At 41.0% G+C, this 20,336-nt stretch overlaps 2 protein-coding genes across 2 annotated transcripts in view; one reads left to right on the top strand and one right to left on the bottom strand.

Annotated features, from left to right (window-relative positions):
- Positions 1–632: 632 nt before the first annotated feature.
- LOC133517918 (collagen alpha-1(IV) chain-like) lies at positions 633–17,739 on the bottom strand. Its single transcript, XM_061851398.1, has 12 exons — positions 17,662–17,739; positions 17,454–17,490; positions 12,634–13,005; positions 11,827–12,069; positions 10,322–10,543; positions 9,819–10,124; positions 8,836–9,306; positions 7,142–7,525; positions 6,414–6,870; positions 4,247–5,764; positions 2,672–3,903; positions 633–2,309 (listed from the first exon to the last, which is right to left on the bottom strand). The coding sequence occupies exons 1-12, from the start codon at positions 17,679–17,681 to the stop codon at positions 2,046–2,048; spliced, it is 5,526 nt and encodes a 1,841-aa protein (XP_061707382.1). The 5' UTR covers positions 17,682–17,739; the 3' UTR covers positions 633–2,045.
- Positions 17,740–17,833: 94 nt separating this feature from the next.
- Positions 17,834–20,336, top strand: part of LOC133517917 (collagen alpha-1(IV) chain-like) — a 53,793-nt gene continuing 51,290 nt past the window's right edge. Inside the window, exon 1 of the mRNA XM_061851397.1 lies at positions 17,834–17,958. Coding sequence (XP_061707381.1) covers positions 17,872–17,958 — 87 coding nt within the window. The 5' untranslated portion in view covers positions 17,834–17,871. The remainder of the gene's footprint in view (positions 17,959–20,336) is intronic.

Below are 20,336 nucleotides of genomic sequence, written 5' to 3'. Positions count from 1 at the left end.
TCTAGAAACATCTCCAGCACCCTTAAAGAGCCCCGAGCAAAGAGTAGTATCGGATGACCCCTAGAACTCTCTTTCAAGACAACCCTCTCATCCATCCTCAACATGTACCTCGACAGCCAATTCAGCTTTTTCCTAAAACAGTAGAATGAGCACCGTCCGCTTGACCCCGCCGTCTCTGGGCTAGCTAGCACTAGCAGCGCCAAAGGCGGGCTACGGGTTTGATCGGTACCGCCTTTGTCCCTAACTGAATCTGAAACTGTCCCGACAAGAACCATAAATGATACTGATGCCGTGGAAGCTGGAAGGTCGCTTGTGTGAAATTCACCTACTGTGTCGACTAGGTGTCGACATGCATGCTTGTAGGTGGGACGGCCCACCTACAGGCGACCTGCTACATATTTGCCGCTGGTACCGCAACCCAAGGACAGTGGGAAAAGAAAGGGCTCATAAAGATTTTTTCAAAATGATCTCCTAGCGCTTTGTCGATGTCTCAACGACCAGACAACTAACAGCTACGTCGCGCCGTCGGCCAGATAATAAGCCATTCAAAGAGGCCAAAGAGGTAACGCTGCCAGTTTTCTGGCTAGACGACTGAATGGGTTGGGTAGAGAATATGAGTAAAAGAATACAACTTTGTTATTTATTATGTATTTAGGCTTAAGCACGTATAAATTATAAAAATAAAACATTATCTACAATGGCAGTGCTTGTATCAACATTTATCTTCACTACACATATTTCTCAAGAATATGAAATACCTAATTACCATTATATTAGATACAAGATATAAGAGTATACCTATACAATGTATTCAAGTAGTTTAACATTACATAACAGTGAATTTGAAAGTGAAGTGGTATTGTTTGGGTATTATATACATATTAAGGCACATTTAAATTATCACAAGCGTATTATCTATCATAAGTAATGTGGTTACATCTATCTTCTTATAGATTTTCCTTACAACTTGACCTTTTTCGTTTAATCTGGGTTAAGAAGTTTAGTAACTGTTTATATGCACTTGTCCTTTAGACTGATCCCATTCGGAAATGGAAACACTTTCTTTTTCCAAATTAAAGAAGGAACCCAAAAAATTAAATAAGGATCAAGTTGTATTATTCCATATAAATAAAATAATCTATTAAGACATTTACATTAACTCTACTTACGATATCATTCATCCTAACTATTAAACAAACTTTGGTGTTTTTGGCTTTATTTACCCTATTCAAAACAGGAACACTGTTAACTTATAACATAACATGGAAACTCACAATTGAGACCTCAATTGAGGCTTACGTAAAAATAAAATGAATACATTTCAGACATAACATTTCAGCATTCGAGGTTTTTGATATGCCTAGTAGGCCAACCATATCTGATGTAAAATTCAAAAAGTAAATTACGTCTACAAACCATTTCGTGCTAACCAAATAGACTAGTCTAAATGTGTCCATGTTTTTGGACTGGTGGTCGTTTGGCGATAAAATGAATATCATCTGAGCCGCCTACTGGTGGATATGTGCTAAGAATCATTTTTACATATGCTTGGAGTAGTCGTGGCTGTTTTATTCATCAACACCTTGCAAAGAGCCATTAATAGTTTGGTCACAAGCGCTCACGCTGTTTACTTAAATTAGGCCCGAATAAGCATTTTTATAAACGAGAAAACTTAGAAAACCAAAGAAGCTATTTTAATTTTAAAAGACGCGATCCTCTTGAGAAACTAAACATTGTTTTAATAAAATTAAATGACATGTATGCATTTATATCATATTTATAAATTATTTAATATATATTAAGTGTTCTCTCCACAAGATTAGGTACTTACCTACGGGATCTTATCACAGGCAACGTGTTTAAAACGTAATTCACATTAAGAATTATATGATGCCAATGACCGGTTCTAGTTAAAATTATACCACAGCAATATTGAACTGATTATAGTAGTTTACCCCGTGTAGTTTTTTGGTATTATGTTTTAAGTTGTATACACATAGGGTTGCCTTAAGTATACTGTCCACGAGTGAAACATACGTATAGAATTATGAGTTCTTGATGCACACTGCGCATCGAGACACTTGAGAACGCGAATTGAAATCTCCTTTGTGCGTGGCCCGCCGCGGCGGCGCGCCGAAGGCCGCGGTCTCGTCGATGACCGTGAGCCAGAAGCTGAGCAGGTTGGCGAAGTGGTGGCACGTGCCGGCCTCGCCGTTGCACTCGATGAGCGGCGTGGCGCGGAAGTCCTGCAGGCACGAGCCGGGGCTGGCCAGCGCCTGGCCGCCGCCCTGCGCGCCGGCGCCGGTGTGCTGTTGAACAGGTCATTCAATCAATATACACCATACATACATACATACATACATATGTAGTTTACACCATATCATAGTCTTGAAAGGGTGCCTAATGTGCCTATATTATATAACCGGGGCTTTCTTATAATTCCAAAACTTTGTCGGAAGTTAACTACGTTTTATTTTTAGACAGTCGCATGTCTCATAAAGCCCCAACCTCATGTCATTGGCAGCCTATACATATGACAGCGGCGTAAAAATTGAGCACATTAACCAGCAAAGACTGTTTCAGGGATATCTGATTTTACTTATCGTATCGTATCGGTCAGTTTGATTCGGTTTATTTTATGTAATTTAGAATACATTAAGAATCTACTTACCATAACAAAACTGTATCCAGCCCATAACAAGCTCCAGCCTCCTGGACACGGAGGTTCGATGTCACTTTGGCTGTGTACAGCAATTACATTAGTGGGTGCTTCGCAAACAACGCATCTTGAAATGTACTCTTGAATGGCATCTCCTTCCACGGGCATCATCAACGTCGGCCTTCCAGTCGCCAGCCAGTAACTGCGGTCATTTCTACTGGCGTAGTTACATGTTCCAGTCACGTCACAAAACATGAATGGCATTGTACTGAATTTTCTTACGCAAGATCCAGCATAACCTAAATCTTGATTATGAGACTTTTCATTACCATCTATGTATAAGAGCGAATACCCTTCCCATAGCTTGATATGGCCAGGTTCACATTGAGGGATAATATCACTTTGACTGTGCTTCACCAGGAGTATTCCAGTCATAAAGTCTGTGCTAATACATGATTGTCCAGGAAGTCCAGGTGGGCCAGGTTCTCCCGCTAAACCGATTTCTCCACGGTCACCTTGGTATCCCGGAGCTCCTGTCTCGCCAGGTGGACCGGGCGGGCCCTGCGGTCCCGTCATGCCTCTGTCGCCCTTTTCTCCGTTGATACCGTCCATGCCGGGCGGGCCGGGCATACCGTTTTCACCAGGTTGTCCGTTTAATCCAGGGAAACCGGGCGGTCCTCGATCTCCTTTAGGCCCGAGTACAACCTGTCCTGACTCTCCTTTGTCACCCTTAATGCCCTGCATACCTGGCTGCCCAGGGAAACCGCTGAAACCTCGATCACCCTTTTCACCTGGTAGACCTGGTTCTCCTGGCGGTCCGTCACGCCCGTCGATTCCGCTATCACCCTTCTCTCCGGGTAATCCTGGCATTCCTGGCTCTCCTGGGGGCCCTTGGTTTCCTTTTTCGCCTGGATATCCCATCACGGTCTCGCCCTTTTCTCCCCTTTCACCTTTGATGCCAGTATAACCACGAGGGCCGGGTTGGCCTGGTGGTCCGTCTAGTCCGGGAGGGCCGGCAACGCCTTCCATGCCCTGGTCACCTTTCTCGCCGCGATCTCCTGGTCTGCCCGGAGTCCCGGGGAAACCTGAAGGTCCCGGAAGACCTGTTAAGCCTCGGTCGCCCTTCTCTCCGGGGGCGCCCTGTGGACCAGCACGTCCGTGTTTGCCAGGAATACCGGGAAGACCCTTCTCTCCTTTAATTGTCAATCCAGGCAGGCCAGCAGGTCCAGCGGGTCCAGTGTCACCTGTCAATTTAAAAATTTAAACGAATAAATTATAAAGAGAGTAATATTTTTTTTTTGTAAAAATAAGACTTATTTGTTTATAAATAATACACTTAATTTGTTACAAATTAGTAATTCACAACCGGGGATCAAAATTAATGCTTCTAGAGTCATATACGAAAACGACGTTTCCTAGAAACAAAATCGAGGTAAATAAGTTTTACGCTTCATGAGTTCTATATGGGACCAACAAGCCTAGCTAAAACTTTATACATGTCAACTAGGCCAATCAATTAAATCATTACCTAATAATAGCAAAGGTAAATGGGAATTAAAAGAAATAGTAAGGTTGTTAACAACTTACCCTTATCTCCTGGGAACCCATACTGTCCAGTTGAACCCTTCTCTCCTTGGTATCCAATCTCCCCTTTGTCACCTGGAATACCAGGTTCTCCAGAGAAACCTCTCTCACCCTTTTGACCGGGGAAGCCTGGGGAACCTGGCAGACCTTGGTTTCCTTTTTCTCCTTTCACGTCTATCGCGACACCAGGCAAACCTCTTTCACCTTTAAGGCCAGGATATCCTACAGGTCCTGGGACTCCTGGCGGGCCGGTTGGGCCATCTTTTCCATTTATTCCATTAATACCATCCATTCCAGGTTCTCCAATATCTCCTCTCTCACCTGGTGCGCCAGGTGCACCCGTTAGACCTCTGTCGCCAGGCTTACCCGGTAATCCATCCTTTCCGTCTATACCCGGCCATCCATCGTTACCAGGTAAACCTATGTCACCCTTTTCGCCTCTGGCACCAGTAAATCCACGTTCGCCCTGTAACCCTGGTTCTCCCGTAAATCCTTGTGGACCTGGCGTGCCTGCGTCACCTTTTTCTCCAGCGGGCCCAGGTCTGCCAAATCCAGGGAACCCTGCATTACCCTTGTCTCCTTTTGTTCCATTTCTACCTGGGGTTCCGGTAAAACCGCGTAGTCCAGTTAATCCTGGCTCTCCTTTCTGTCCTTTTTCTGAAGGTAAGGCGGGTTCTCCTCTAGGGCCGGGGGCTCCCGTGAAACCTCTATCTCCTTTGTCACCTTTTGGTCCCATTGGGCCTGGTAGTCCCGGTGGCCCTTCAAAGCCTTGATCACCCTTTTCACCAGGAGCACCTACTAGACCAGGGATGCCGTCCATGCCCGGTGGGCCTGGTTCACCAGTGAAACCAGGAGGCCCCTTTTCTCCCTTCTGTCCTGGTTCACCATCTTGACCTGGGGTACCCGGAAGTCCTGCTGGTCCTCGCCTTCCAGGGAACCCTCGAGGCCCATCAGGACCCTGAATACCCGGTTCACCTGTCTTTCCAGGAAGGCCAATGACTCCGGGTTGTCCAGGCATTCCAGGGTAACCAGCTTGCCCTTTGTCGCCAACAGGTCCAGGCGTTCCCGGAATACCACTCATCCCAGGGGGACCCGCAGGTCCAGGCTCTCCTTTGTGACCTTGTGGGCCCGGCGGCCCTGCAATTCCTGGTCGACCACTGTCTCCCTTTTCACCTGGAAGCCCATTCCATCCAGGTGGTCCATCATTTCCATTCTTTCCAGGTTCACCTCTCAAACCCCTGTCACCTTTTAGTCCGTCATTACCTGGAGGTCCAGGCGGGCCAGGCATAGAAATACCAGTGTCTCCTTTAAGACCTCTCGTACCTGGAAGACCAGGGATACCTCTCAAGCCCTTTTCACCGGGTGATCCTGGTGAGCCCATAATTCCCATGCTTCCTTTTTCGCCTCGAGCTCCTGGAAGACCACGTGGCCCAACCGGTCCCTCTTTTCCTTGAGCACCCATTTCACCCTTATCTCCTTTTAAACCTGTATAGCCTTGATCTCCCTTTTCCCCAGGTATGCCTGTAAGCAGATATTAGTCAAATATTAGCGGTAGGAAAATAACTTATAACAAACAATTTAACATACCTATAATTGATAAGGACTAATATTAACGCCCGGCTTCATACGCTGCAGGGTTACATTGCATATGATCCGGTGTGTATTGGCCTTTATACTTATACTATAAAAACTCGTCACGACACCTTATAAAACGAAGTCCTCCGCCGCGTCTGTCTGTATGTATGTATCATATGTCCGCGATAAACTCAAAAACTACTGAACGGATTTTCATGCGGTTTTCACCTATCAATAGAGTGATACTTGTTTGGGTGTATAATTTGTTAATGTTTTGTGTAACCTGTGGGAAGTCGAGGAGGCTCGCTACTTTAACTGTAAAGGCAAGTCGTTGTGATCGACAATGATCACACGCACGCAGGTTTTAGCTTGTCTCTGTCCTAGGGCTCATTCTTTATTCATCACTGGCCTGTCATCTTGCCCAAATAAAACATGTAAGCAAATAGTATAGTATTCTGTAGTATGTTATCCTACTATGCTAGCTGTTCGATATCACACCTCACCTCCCCCCTCGTAAATCTTCTTTGCGATTAATCCAAAAACAAATATTGGTAAAAATAATAACATAATTGACTGTTTACAATTAATTACTCACCAGATGGTCCCGGCGGTCCTTGTGCTCCAGGCGCTCCTCTATCACCTTTCGTAAGTTCCCTTAAATTCGCAGGACATTGACCAGGTTCGCCCTTCAAACCCATTCTTCCCGGGAATCCTTTATCTCCTGGCAGTCCTGGCTCTCCAGGAGTACCTTTCTCGCCCTTTATTGAACGACCCTTTTCACCAGGGGTACCTGGTCGACCGTGTGTTCCTGGAGTTCCATCGATTCCAGGGGCGCCGGGCAAACCTTGGTCACCCTTGTACCCTGGCATGCCTATTGTGCCTTTACTGCCGGGAGGGCCAGCCAGTCCTTTGTCTCCTTTTGGCCCTCTGAGACCTGGAAGACCCCGTTCACCCTTTTCTCCAGGAGGTCCTTTTACTAGATTTGACGGTATCATTGCAGGCAGACCAGGGCTTCCAGGAGGCCCCATTGGACCATCGTCACCTTGTTTACCCTGTACCAAACATTCATATTTTAATATGTAGGTAGGTATATGTATATATCTAGGCTAACAGAACGAACTAAACACATAGTCATACTTCAATTACTTAATAGTATAATATGGTAGTTTGGTAAAATGGATAATGTAAATTCAGCAAAACAATTGTAACCCCTTCAAATATATTTGTATGCAGAGGTGCTAACCTAATAGTTTTGCTGACTGTAGACGTTACGGTGACTACTAACTTAAAGCAAAAAAGTGTAAAAAAGGCATAAGAACTTACCGGTTCTCCTGGTGTTCCCGGTAATCCATGAAGGCCATCAGGACCGCGTTGGCCAGGCACACCAGGGGGCCCCTGCGGGCCTCGCTCTCCCGGCGTCCCTGGCAAGCCATCAAATCCTCGGTCACCCTTCTGTCCGGGCGTCCCTGGTCTACAGTCGTTACAGACACCGCCTCTGTCTCCCTTAGGTCCCGTCTCGCCCGGATATCCCGGTTGACCTGGGTTTCCTTTGTCTCCTTTTCTTCCGCGTGGTCCAACATCTCCTGGCATACCCGGGGTTCCTAATGTTGAATTACCAGGAGCACCTCTCAATCCTTGGTAGCCTCTGTCTCCTTTTTGACCTTTTTGTCCAGGTAATCCTGGTTCTCCACTTGGTCCTCGATCACCCTTAAATAGAGAATTACAAGACATACACTTACAACTTAATACTTACAGTCACTTTTAGAAAAAAAAGTAACTTTTCCATAGGTTTAGCCTCATAGTATGAGTACTATAGTATGTTAGTATACCTACTGTAAGGAAGGGGAGAGTGGGGTACAGTGGATCGTAGGTCACAGTTGATTTTTTGCAATAACTTTACTAACATCATAAAACTTATCATTTATTAACGGCTGAAATCCCAATCAATAAAACAGTTCTTTATGGATACCTTTTTAACCCGTCTTATTTTATGTAGCTACCTTTCAGCTGTGTTCATTGTTTGGTTTAAGTGGCAGCCTTTATGCTCAAATATAAAAACGATACAATTCGAAGGGAAAATGGCGTTACTACTGCTCTTAAAAAAAAGGTGATCCATTGTATCCCACTCTCCTCTAATTGTATATATTTGTATTTTACATTTATAGTGAGAACATAATATTTAATTAGTTCCTGTTTTCATTTAATGTTCTTTGCTGACTTATTTAAATGTTGTACGGAGTTCAATAGCAAGTAATAGAGTTCCTTATACACCGTGTTTTTTTCGTTAATTTCAAGGGTTTCACAAAGACACCGGTACTCTAATTAACTCCATTTCGGAAATAATCAATCATTACTACAGGGCCCTTACGAGCGTATACACTTGCCTCAGGGTCTGTTTACATATTGATTAGTGTTTAGTATTTACATTTGCTACTAAACGTAAGTACTTACTATCTCGGACGATCGATGTTCGAAATCACATTGATATGTGACAGTTTTCAATTGTTTGGTTTAAATTAAATGTAATGCCCGAGTTACAGAAACGCTGTATACAACATTTAATTATTTTTTATAATTAAATTTGCTATATATGTTTTTTTTGTTTAATTTGTTTATATTTATATATATATATATATATAACTATGCCATTTAGTTTCCTTAAACGTAATTACCCATACCCAGGAATTCAATAAAAACACGGTGTATACAATATAAATGTAGTCACCCCCAACAACTGGCCAGACATAACATAGAATCGTGGAAATCAAGAGGAAAGGCCTTTATCACGCAGTGGGACATTATTATAGGCTAAGAGAAAAAAAAACTAGTACTCGAGACCAATTTCAATGATATAGTAAGGGATACTCTTAAACTATAGTATTTAAGCGTCTGTTTCCAGCATGGCTTCAGCCATTTTCAAAAAACTGAACGTAGTTCATGTATATTTTTTTTTAGGATGCAATAAAAAATAACTTTTCGGTGAACCAATAAATACTTATATTATCACTGTAACTTACCGGAATCGAAATACCACTGTCGCCCTTTTGTCCTCTCTCGCCTGGGTATCCGTCCTGTCCATTGTACCCCTGAAGTCCAGCAGGTCCAGGTTTCCCTTCGGGTCCAGTATCTCCTTTGTCGCCTTTCATTCCAGGTGGGCCTTCTCGTCCTGGTGTGCCGGGGACTCCCTGTCCTCCTGGGGGGCCCATCGGACCAGTCCGACCCGGTTCTCCGGGATTTCCGTCCGTGCCTCTTGCACCTGGTGCCCCAGGATTACCTCGAGGTCCGATTGGGCCGGGCGGGCCGACAACTGAGCCTGTGCTGCCGCCGGGTGGCCCGGGCACACCGGTAAGACCCCTTAAGCCTGGAGATCCGTCTTTGCCCGGCTCTCCCTTTTGACCGGGTCTGCCATCACGACCTCTCAGGCCTTCGTTACCTCTGTCACCTTTTTGTCCTCTCTGTCCACTTGCACCAAACTGACCGACTCGACCCTGTAATTAAGTATTATGTGAAAGTTTATTTAATATTTTAATTTGATAAAGAGAATATGTTTTTTATGCCCAGTAAGATGACAGTGTAAACATATTAAAGCAGAATTAGAAACGAGCGTTTTCTTACAATAATTTTGGACCCAGGTACATCCTTAAACTACGTCCAAAAGAGAGGTATGGGCATTGTGAATTGTCATCTCGCTTTGTGTGGTAGGGCACAGCGGATGTTATTCCACATCTAGAGCAGAGCCCAACTGAGGAAGTACCTCCACCTTACAGAAATCCACAGCCCAATAACACTAGACCCTACTCATAGTGTTGTGTTGCTGCCTGTAAGGTTGCCAGAGCTCAACAGGGTGCGGAGTGTTAGGGTCGGCAACGCGCATGTTACTCAGAGGAGGCACTGCAGGCGTACATAGGCTTCGGAAACTGCTTACCGTTAGGCGGGCCGTATGCTTGTTTTCCACCGACGTAGTATATTTAAAAAAAAAAACAGTTATCATTGTACTTACTCGCTCACCAGTGTTTCCACGAATACCCTTCTCTCCTTTTGGTCCTATCAGACCAGGTAATCCTTGTTCGCCTGTTTCTCCCGTATATCCCTTTTCGCCCTGCATGCCCGGTTCACCCTTTGCACCTTTGTCTCCCTTGTCACCTTGAGTTCCCAGGATTCCTCCTTTGTCTACTTCCACATGTAAAGGTTTTTCCGAACAAGCCTGTCCCTTCTTGCCTTGGTCTCCTCTGTCACCTTTGTCACCTTTTATAGACAAACCTTTTGGACCCTTAGCACCTTTTTCACCTGGTTGACCTGGTGATCCCTATAATTAGAAATATTAGTGACATTGGTGTGGTGGATAAACGCACTGTAACACAAACTCGGTACATAAATTATAACTGTAGCAGCAATATATACCAGTACATTTAATATCATAGTATCATGCCATTTGTAATAGTAAAGCCGAAATAAATATTTATTTTGGAAATCTTGCACGAAGGACTGAATTTATATAGTTACCGCGTATCCTGGTCGACCTCGTACTCCTTGCGGGCCGGGCTCTCCTGTGGGTCCTATGGGACCTACGGGACCCTGTTCTCCGGCAGACCCAGGTTCTCCTTTGTCACCCTTTGGATATCTTCCGACGGCTGCCGATTCTCCCTTGTCTCCTTTTGATCCCGGAGTACCCGGAAAACCGCGAGGTCCTGGATACCCCCTCTCGCCTTGAGGACCCGCATCTCCCTAAGCAAATCGTAACGATTAAAACGCGGAAGCAATGTCGCATGAATTAAAACTCATCAAAGGAATATGTATTAGGACCACTTGCACCATCCCACTAACCCGCGGTTTACCGGTTAAACCGTTAACCCAGTGTCAAATTGTACTGGTAACCATGGTAGCTCCAGGTTCCCGGGTTAGTGATTAGTGCAAGTGACCCTTCACTGCTTGTGCTATCGACCTCGTACGCTATTTTTGTTTTCCAATTGTTTATAATATTATTTATTTTTCATCACACTTGCTCGAAAATGATCTTATTTCATGCAGGTGTACTGAAGGACAAAGGCTATTTTGATTCTGCGGGAGTTATGGATTGTGAAAAAAAGCTTTAACTCCCTAGGGAGTTATATCTTTACTTTTAAATTATGTCACTTATACATACATACCAAGTAGCATAAATGAGTTTTATTTTTAAAATACTGACATTTATAATTTAATATTTTTGTTTATGTTTAAAATTATTTAATTTCATTAATTTAAAAGCCATTTATAATATTTTTACATAATTTTCAATCGTGGCTGAATGCCGAATAGGTCTGCGCTTTCGATGCTTAACCGGTCAAGAAATTACAAAATGGCGGACGAATGTTTGATATGTCACCGTGTTTAAGAATTATTTCGCTTAAAATTTAGTTTTTTCTTCGCAAGTGTGATGAATAACATTGTGTGTCACTCCGGGGGTAAGAATATTGCAAACTCGGGTCTATAATTCCCTCCAGCCCGCGGCTGTCGGGAATTGCCACCCTCGTATCCAAAATTTCACTTACCCCCCTCGTTGCACAATGTCCATAAGTCAGTTATTCTGAGCGCTAATGAACTAAGTTTATTGGAACTTAGGGTCTATTTGTAAGGCTTCTATTTTCATTTTCAATTGTGTTTTTATTTTTCTCTCATTGTACGCATGTGTGTGTGCGTAAGTGTTAGCATTACTTTTTAATTACTTGTGAGTTCCTGTAATTGGCTTTCTGTTTTAATCTTGTTGTCCTATTGTAAGTTTAAAGCTGTTGGTTCTTAAATACATAATTGCAACAAAGATGCTTATGTTTCTGTCCAACCCCAGCTCGTATCATGAATTCTTAGAACTTAGATACCAAATACCACATGTTCTATTAGATTAGGTCGCCAAAGCGGACCCCGGGATCCTTCAGGATGCAACCGAGAAAGAGCAAAGCCTTTGTACAGAAAATGTCAACTTATAGTACATAGAACAAAATAATGAGTTTAATCACAGAATAGGCATTACTTACGTCTGTACCATTGCAACCATCTCTGCCCCGGTCGCCGGGCCTGCCCGGGTCACCCTGTAGTCCAGGACGTCCCGCAAAACCTTGGAATCCCTGTTGACCAGGTTTTCCTCTATCACCTTTCGGCCCTCGAGGACCTACTGAACCAATTTCTCCTTTTTGACCTTTTGGGCCCGATGGTCCTTCAGGTCCCTCGTGCCCAGGTAATCCTGTAGGTCCAGGCGGACCAAAAGAACCTTGTTTTCCCTGGAAAATTAAATTACATGAAATTATACAGACATAAACATTCAATTCCAATCAATCAGAAAGAAATAACTACCTAGATAATAATTGTTATTAGGTAGAAGATACCTACATATAAAATATTTAAAATCCTTACATTTGGAATATGTTAAATACTCATAGCAGCCGCCGCCGCTATTACTTGCTGCATCAAAATATTTGTCATTGCAGATACTAGTCTAGTACCGTCGGATGACCTAATAAAATTAATTTGGGTATAAAGTAATACTATGTAGTTGCAAGTAAATGCATGTCATGCGACATGCAGGTTCTGCCATGAGTCAGAGGAGACTGCAATGCACATTCTCAGCTCCTGTGGACCACTAATGTCAAAAAGAAGTACCCACTTAGGGCGGCACGTATTGCAACCCTATGAGGTACAGAACATTACGGCCCAAAGAATCTGGAATTTCCTGGATTCATCGGGCATCAGCAATGAACTTTAAAGGGCTGTCACAATAGATCAATGCCTGGTCGACGTGGCACTCAAAGGCCCACAAACTACAATAATAATAAGTAAATGCTTACCTTAGCGCCTTTCTGCGCAAGACACAATGGTTGGCAAGAGGCGCGCGCCGTGCAGTTCGGGTGCGGCGTAACGCGTTGCTTCGTGATAGGGTCGTAGTGGGCGCCATAGGGCTCGCGCGCGGCCGGCGGCTGCGGCCCCGGCTGCTGGGACGGCAATGCCCCGTAGTTGTACCTCGGGTCCGAATATGAGTTCCTAGATGCGTCCGGGTATTGAGGGTATGAGTTCCTTGACGCATCTGGGTACTGGGGGTATGTGTCTCTGGATGCATCAGGATACTGAGGATATGTGTTCCTCGTTGGATAACTTCCCGTGGGATAGTATCCGGGGTTAGAATTTATTTCGTTCCTCTGAGCGTACCACGCATCATCTTGCTGAAAAATAATACACGTAGTCAGGTTAATTATATGTAGTTATCTTTCTTTTAGAATTGTATAGCTAAATAAATTAAAAATCCTTGGGATACTAACTCGTCAAGTGGAGTTTACGAAAAGTATAGAACTAAGTAGTACTTCGCCTCGAATGTAAGAACTATTATATTATATAATCTGTGCTCGAACTGTAACTCGCGATTTGCAAAAAATCTAAGCGTAACTAGTTCACCATGATAAATGCTACTTCTTCGTTAAATGAATTAAATAAGGTACCTTCCCCCCTCCCCCCTTAACCGCCAACCTTGAGGGCCTTAGCATGTTTATCTGGAGACAACAAGTTATAATTCTACCAATTTACAAAACTACACGAATTATTTCTCCTGATTTTATTATTTTTCTTAAGCTAACTTAAACATAAATGCAATTTCGTCAAAGAGTAAATGTTTTTTTTGAAATAAACAAACAAGCTCTTTCATGTGATACTAAGCTCGATCGCACTTTCTCACCGACTAAATCGCTTTTAGGCCTCCTAGCTCCATAATCCCATGATCAATCCTGCTTATATAAGAACTTAACTTGTATATACCCCATGAACGACGCTTTTACTTAATTTTATTTCGATTTCTAATTCACAGAACAAACTATCGTAAATAAAAATAAACTTCGAAAATGTCGGGATATACCCCACCAATTGCGTCTCAAGTTGCATTCAACTTCTAAGAACTTCGCTTCGCTCGCTCGTTCTTTGAGATTAAATAGTATCAAGAAAACAAAGGATACGTAATTACCTAACTAAAAAACTTGTTTCCATTTTCTGCAATGCATATATAATTATACTAATACTCGTATGATCAAGAATATATAAAAATTAAAACGATCCGGTAGATATTATGCCGCTATACCTAACTATTACTTAGGGCCCTTCATTGCTTTTAACCACATTTTGAAATATGTTAGGTACCATCAGCCACAAAAATGCATGGCGGCTTTATCAATGCATTAATTTATAATTACTCCATGCAATTTCGCAGCTGTACTGTACAGTGATCGACCATCAAAAGTAACGTACCAGACTATGCGTCAAAAGTATAATACCATTCTCTAATAGCATAAAAAAAGAGATTATGTCTCTAATGTAGAACAAACAGACAGGGTCAGATTCTTTTGAACACATACTGTAGAGATATATCACTAGTTGGAAAGTATTCGATGGTGGAAGATTATTTTGGCGCGTTTTTTTTCATCCGCTATTTTTGATGCTGACTGTACGATCGGTGCCCCCAATTAAGTAACAAGTAGCCACACAGTTGTACAGAAAAGTGGATAATTATGTTAGGGAACCGACTACAACATCTGAATTAGAAATAAATTTTAACTTGTGCCTAAGTTTAAGCATAAAGCGAGCTGGCCAATGAGTTCTCAATAGCACGGTGCACGTAAGCTAGTTACATATGTTTTGCATTCTGAATATGCAACTTGATATTTAGCTGCGTCTGCTTTCTTTTGTAAACGAACACTAGTTTCCGTATAGGTACAGATAGTACCTATTAATAGTTAATACTGATTGCGCAATAAGCATTTAAAGGTATGGAGCCTTATTAGGTAGGTATTGTATAAAATATTAAGAGGTTGTTGACTCGTGTAATGCCGACCTATAAGACCTATATTAACTAGTGCTCTGTGAGCTGTAGAGCTCGCGAGCAAAGCTTAAAACTCAATAAATGTAAGGCTCCGCCATTTTGAAAACAAAATCCAAAAACTGAATCGACAAAAAACTATTTAATCATAGAACCTACTTCCAAAATTTCATCGGTTGAGAATTGCGATCTATAGAGGAGATTAACCAAACATCCGAAAAAGGCGTGAAACTCAATTTTTATATGGGCGGACAACCCTTCGCGCCTACTTTTTTTTTTTAATTTTCCTCCTTTTCTACTGACAATGAGGGTTTGCCAGAGTATATGTTAGCTAACGTTTTGCCACTTTTATTTGGAATAATTGGAATACTTACTTTTTCCTATTTTTAAACCATGATTAAAGATAGGTATATGATTTTCAAGGGCAAAATAAAAAGTAACCGAAGCATAACCGAAGTTTTTTGGCTGTGTATTTATTGTAGGTTCTGTATTTTGAACTTTTGTATTGCTTACTGTTTGATGTAATAAATACTCAGACTCCAAGCTATCTGTACAAAAAACTGGTTTGGTCAACAAACAGAAGCTGTCACTCGGTTAGAGCCCCGCGTATTCTGATGCTGCAGCCTCAAAAATACCGCGCTGCTGCCTTTAGGGGAAGTTTTAGGTATCGGGCCACCAAATGTTGGAACAACATACCTCCACCAATCAGAATATTAAAAAGTAAGCCTCAATTTAAAATTAAATTACGCCAATACCTATTAGAAACTCAAAAACTAAGTGCCTAAAACTTAACCCCACCTGACCACACCATTACCTGCCGTTACCTATCCACTTGCGTTCACATCTTATAAATTAATAAGTATAATAACGTGTCATATTTTCTTGCAAATATTTACAGTACCTACATACATACAGTACAAATATATGTAATATGCATAAGTATATATTTAAACATATAAGTACATTGACTAGTGCTGCACTGGTCGTTTATTAGTGTAGGTTTTAAGGTTCTGTAGGTTAGGAAAAGAGCTGATACTCTTCAAACGGCTAGATCGATATTTATTAAACATAGCTAACAATTACCGCAAGGAAACTCGCTTTCACGTAAAAACCACATCGAAATCGGTCTGTCCGTTTCAGAGCTACGATGCCACAGATATATATATATACACAGACAGAAATTGGTGTCAAACCTATTTATAACACCCCTCTTTCTGGGGTTAAAACTGTTTCACACTAGTCATGAGAGCAAATTTAGGAATTAACACAGATCAATAACAAACATGTTTTTGCATTTTCAATTCATTAAAACATAACCGTAAACTTTAAGAAGAAACAAGTATGGAAATTTGTGAAGTCACACGAGTCACGGAATAGGCATTCGATTTTTCAATGCTTCGAAATTTAAGGGAACTAACTTTATCTCATAACGCTTAAACTTACTGCAGTGCGATACTGGGTCTTGTTAACTAAAGCCTCTCTACGAACGTCATACTAAATGTATTTAAACGTTAATCATGTTAATTTTGGATACTGATATTTATATCAAAATTTTGATTTTGGCAAGTTTTGTTTTCGATGCTAGTTTTAAGTTTGATGCCTATTTCTATTATTTACGGAATAATTGCATGGTTACACTTAACAATCCACCCTGTATAAAGTATGTTCATCGAGAATTGTGGCGGTTATCAGTACGCCAGTGCGCGAGCCGCCCAGCCCGTGCTCGCACATACGTAATCAGTTTCTGGAGATATTTATATATTTGACCTCCACTTTACATCGTATACCTAATTACATAAAAAAAAACTTAACGGATGTCATCATCAGATAAATGTTCTATTAACAATGAACGCATGGTTAATACTTAATCATAAACCAGTACAAGGTTTAAATTTTAATTTAACTTATTTATAACCTCTCTGTATATGTTTTCATACATATGTATAGGCATGCATACAGTTTTGGTTTCGTACATACTATTTCGATTTTTTTTTCAGAAGTATTTTTCTATCCGAGATTTGTTGAACAGTGAATTTCAGGGGGAAAATAGGTAAATTTGGAATATAAAACAAAACCAAATTTAATTAAAAGAGGTCCACATCGCATACAATTCATACGTATATTAATTAATACACTTTTTTTTTTTATGTATGCTAAGTTTAGGTCACAACCGTTTGACTAAAAAAATATTACTAACATATTAAACAAAAATAAAATGTTACATAACTTTAGTAGGTATGTGTTTTACACGCGCTTTGTAAAAACTGTAAGTGTTATAGAGGTTTGCGCAATACCGGCGCATTACATCCGAGTATTGATAAACTTTGTCGGTCTCGGGTTTGATCTATTTAATAATTAAATTTAATCTTCTGCCTCCATCCGCCTGTTGTTACCTGGTTTTATTTTCCTTTAAAATTTATTTATGGTTTTACATGTATGTAAAATGTATAATTGTTGGTGCAATAAATAATATTTACTTACTCACTTCTTTATAAGATTGTATAGTTTAAAACTACATTTATTACTTTTTATAAAATAAAATAAAAACATTTCGAGTCTTACTTTGTAATTTGAAAGCATTGAAAGACGCACATTGTATGTTAATATTTTTCTCTGAACTGTTTGAAGTTCGACTTTGACCAAATGTTCGCATTTGGCAGAAGTTGCAAAAAGAGGAGTAAAGCCGGCCGGCGCTCGCCGCGGCTCCAGACCCGAGCCCGCCGCATTCCCGCTACTTTTTATATGCGATTTTAATCACTTTCACCAAATTCTAATAAAATACAACTTGTAATTTGAAACAAAAAAACTTACTGTGTTGACTCCAATTAGGGGCAGCGCGGCCACCAACCTGCGAAATAAAATAAAATACTTTACTTACCAGTATTTTTTAACTTAGTTAAAGTATGGTATTAAAAACTTTTTTTAATTAAATTATATAGGAACTTTCTGGAAAAAAATAGTGTAGACTTTGTAAGTTTTGAATTTCGTAATTCCAAGTTTAGTATAGAAGTACGCTCACCATAGCAAGTGGACCGCCATGTCCCGGAGCGCGCAGCGCCTGAGTCCCGTGCGCGCGCGCAGTTAATGCCGGGACGGGATACTAAGGAGCGCTCGGCTCGGGCGGCCGCGGCCGGCGCGCGGGCTGCGCCCCCGGAGCCCCGCCCCGTCGCGGCCGGGGCGCTCGCCCGCGACTCTCCACAGCGCCCGGGGCCAGTAGTGCGGCGCAGCCATGTCGGGCCCGGCGCGTGCGCGCCCCTTCCTGCTGCTGCTCGCGCCCTTCGTGCTCCTGATCTTCACCTGCACCCCATCCACTGCAGTAAGTACCCATTTCTACACGTGTGTTGAGTTCATGTGGCTAGGTAAAGTTTGCTCGTTTCAGGTGTTCACGATGATATAACCTCTATCGGCTAAAGAGACATCAACGCGCGAATAAGCGCTGAACTTATCGTTAAGTTTCAGCACATAATAACATTAACTTACCGTCAAGCTGCGCAAAAAATATTCGGCTTAAAATAAAATGACGCCATGAAAATGAACATAGTCTAAAGCAATTTTCTCAAGAAAATATGTTTTTTTTGTGTCGGTACTTAATTAACTTCTTCAAACAAATATATATTTTCATGTGGTATTTTAGTTGTTACGTAATATTTCTTAATTTTTTAAATTAAATTAAGACAAACTTAATCTATGTACATGTGTTTATGGCCTATCATGGCACCATACCATAAATACCGTACAGTAAGGACTTCCTATTTGCAACGGAATCTTAGAGATATTACTTGCCTACATATATCGTCGGGAACCAGCGGATCTACTTTTTATCCCGCCTTTAAGGACCCAACTGATCCCATACACAACTTACAACTTTTTACTTGAAACTAATTTTTCCTCGTCCTTGAACCGCTTTCATGATAATTTTCTTTTCGACTTTTACAAAAATATACTTCGCTTTTCTTGAAGAGACTGTTAACAAAAACGCCCTTGAAACAAAGCATTTATTTATACATATTTACAATTCGCTTTAATTTGTTTATTTGAATTGTAACAAAAACTTAACGTTGCAAATTCAGTAACCATGCAACATTTATACGTAAGTAGTGCTTCTGGTTTAATAGACATTAGCGACTTTCAAAATGACATCGAATATGTTATGATCCCTCAAAGTAACTGTAGGCACTGTTTACTACTTATTGGCCTTGAAAATTAGTTAAGTACATGCCTAAACCACAGCCCCCCTCTCTTCCCTCCTTCTCCTCCTCGCCCTCCGCAGGGGGGATAGGAGGACTGAGATTTATATGCAGCTAATAGAACTTATTAGTATATTTGATGAGTATGAGTATGAGAAGGCAAGTACGACCAAAGTTGTTTAGTATCGTCAACAGTGTAGCTAGGAGAGGAAGGGATTTCTTTTTGTTTATATATATAGATCCTGAATACATCCACAATGAAGCTTGTCATTTTTAGACTTTTTGTTCTCGTTTCCCGTCTTATTCTAATTCTAGGTGCGAGTTAGAACATAGTTTTTTCAAGCGGCAATATGTTGCGTATTAGTCATCAGAGAGTCTACGTCGTCGTCAAATTCATAAGACTTATACTAACCGTGGAATATGTGATCGTATCAAAAATACACGATGTATACAAATTTGACGGATTTTAATGAACAAGCCACAACGGTATTGCAACTTTAACTTTGGGTTGTCGTTGAGATTCAAGATGGCGAAGACGTCTCGAGAATATTTTTTTGTGTTTTGCTCATTCATGTAGTTTAAAGTGTAATATTAATAGCTTATTATGCAGTGAACTATCGTAGAAGTGTGCAGCTAATGAAAAACTAATCTTGAAACGTGTTTAACCATATTTTAATCAACACCCGGCAATCCATCGTGGCTTTTAGTAAAGTCCAGCTATCTCTTTACTAAAAGCAACTACCGAACAACGTCATGCTCTACGAGCACACTTAAAACTTACAACGTAACTTGACATTGGCAAAATCATCATAGATTTGATGGAAGCCATATTTTAAAAGAAAGAAGAAGAACTTTAACTTTCAATGGAGTCGGATATAGCAGTTACTGGCTAATTATACAGGTTGATGCTAAAGTCTGTCCGTCTACGCTAGACTCTTAGAGCTAATGTGTAATGAACATAAGTTATTATACATTTCCATACAAAAAAACTGTTTTATCCTTTTGATTATTAATCCAGTAACTTTAAATCGTTCTCATTTTTTGCAGATCTGTTATTTATAATGTTGGCCCAATGAATAATCAGTAATCTAAGTTTGTGACCTCTAGCGCCGAACGCACCTTTGTCAAAAATAAAAAATAAACCGCGAAAATTTCATTTTTTTTAGATTTGGGCGATTATAACCCTAAAGGACTAGTTTTTGATAGTATATGGTGGGCAAATAAGAAGTATACATTTTGTTTTTAAATTTTAAACTATATTAAGTTCAAAGTTTATTAAGTATTGTTTTAAAAATATATTATTCAGGGTTGGAAAATAAATGCGGAATATATTGCCTGACATATGTCCACCACTAACAACAGGCAAATGTGAGCCCTTATCATCGCAATTTTCAGCATATTTTAGCACGTTTTCGACGTTATCTTAGTAAATTTGTGTCGGATGGTCGGTTTTAAGTTTTAACTGTTTAAATTACATCAGCTTGTTAGCATATATACACGTTATTTT

Source organism: Cydia pomonella, chromosome 5 (genome assembly GCF_033807575.1).
Source record: "Cydia pomonella isolate Wapato2018A chromosome 5, ilCydPomo1, whole genome shotgun sequence".
NCBI classification, from domain to species: Eukaryota; Metazoa; Arthropoda; class Insecta; order Lepidoptera; family Tortricidae; genus Cydia; species Cydia pomonella.
The sequence above is the reverse complement of the archived record's forward strand: the minus strand, read 5'-3'. Positions and strand labels throughout refer to the sequence as shown.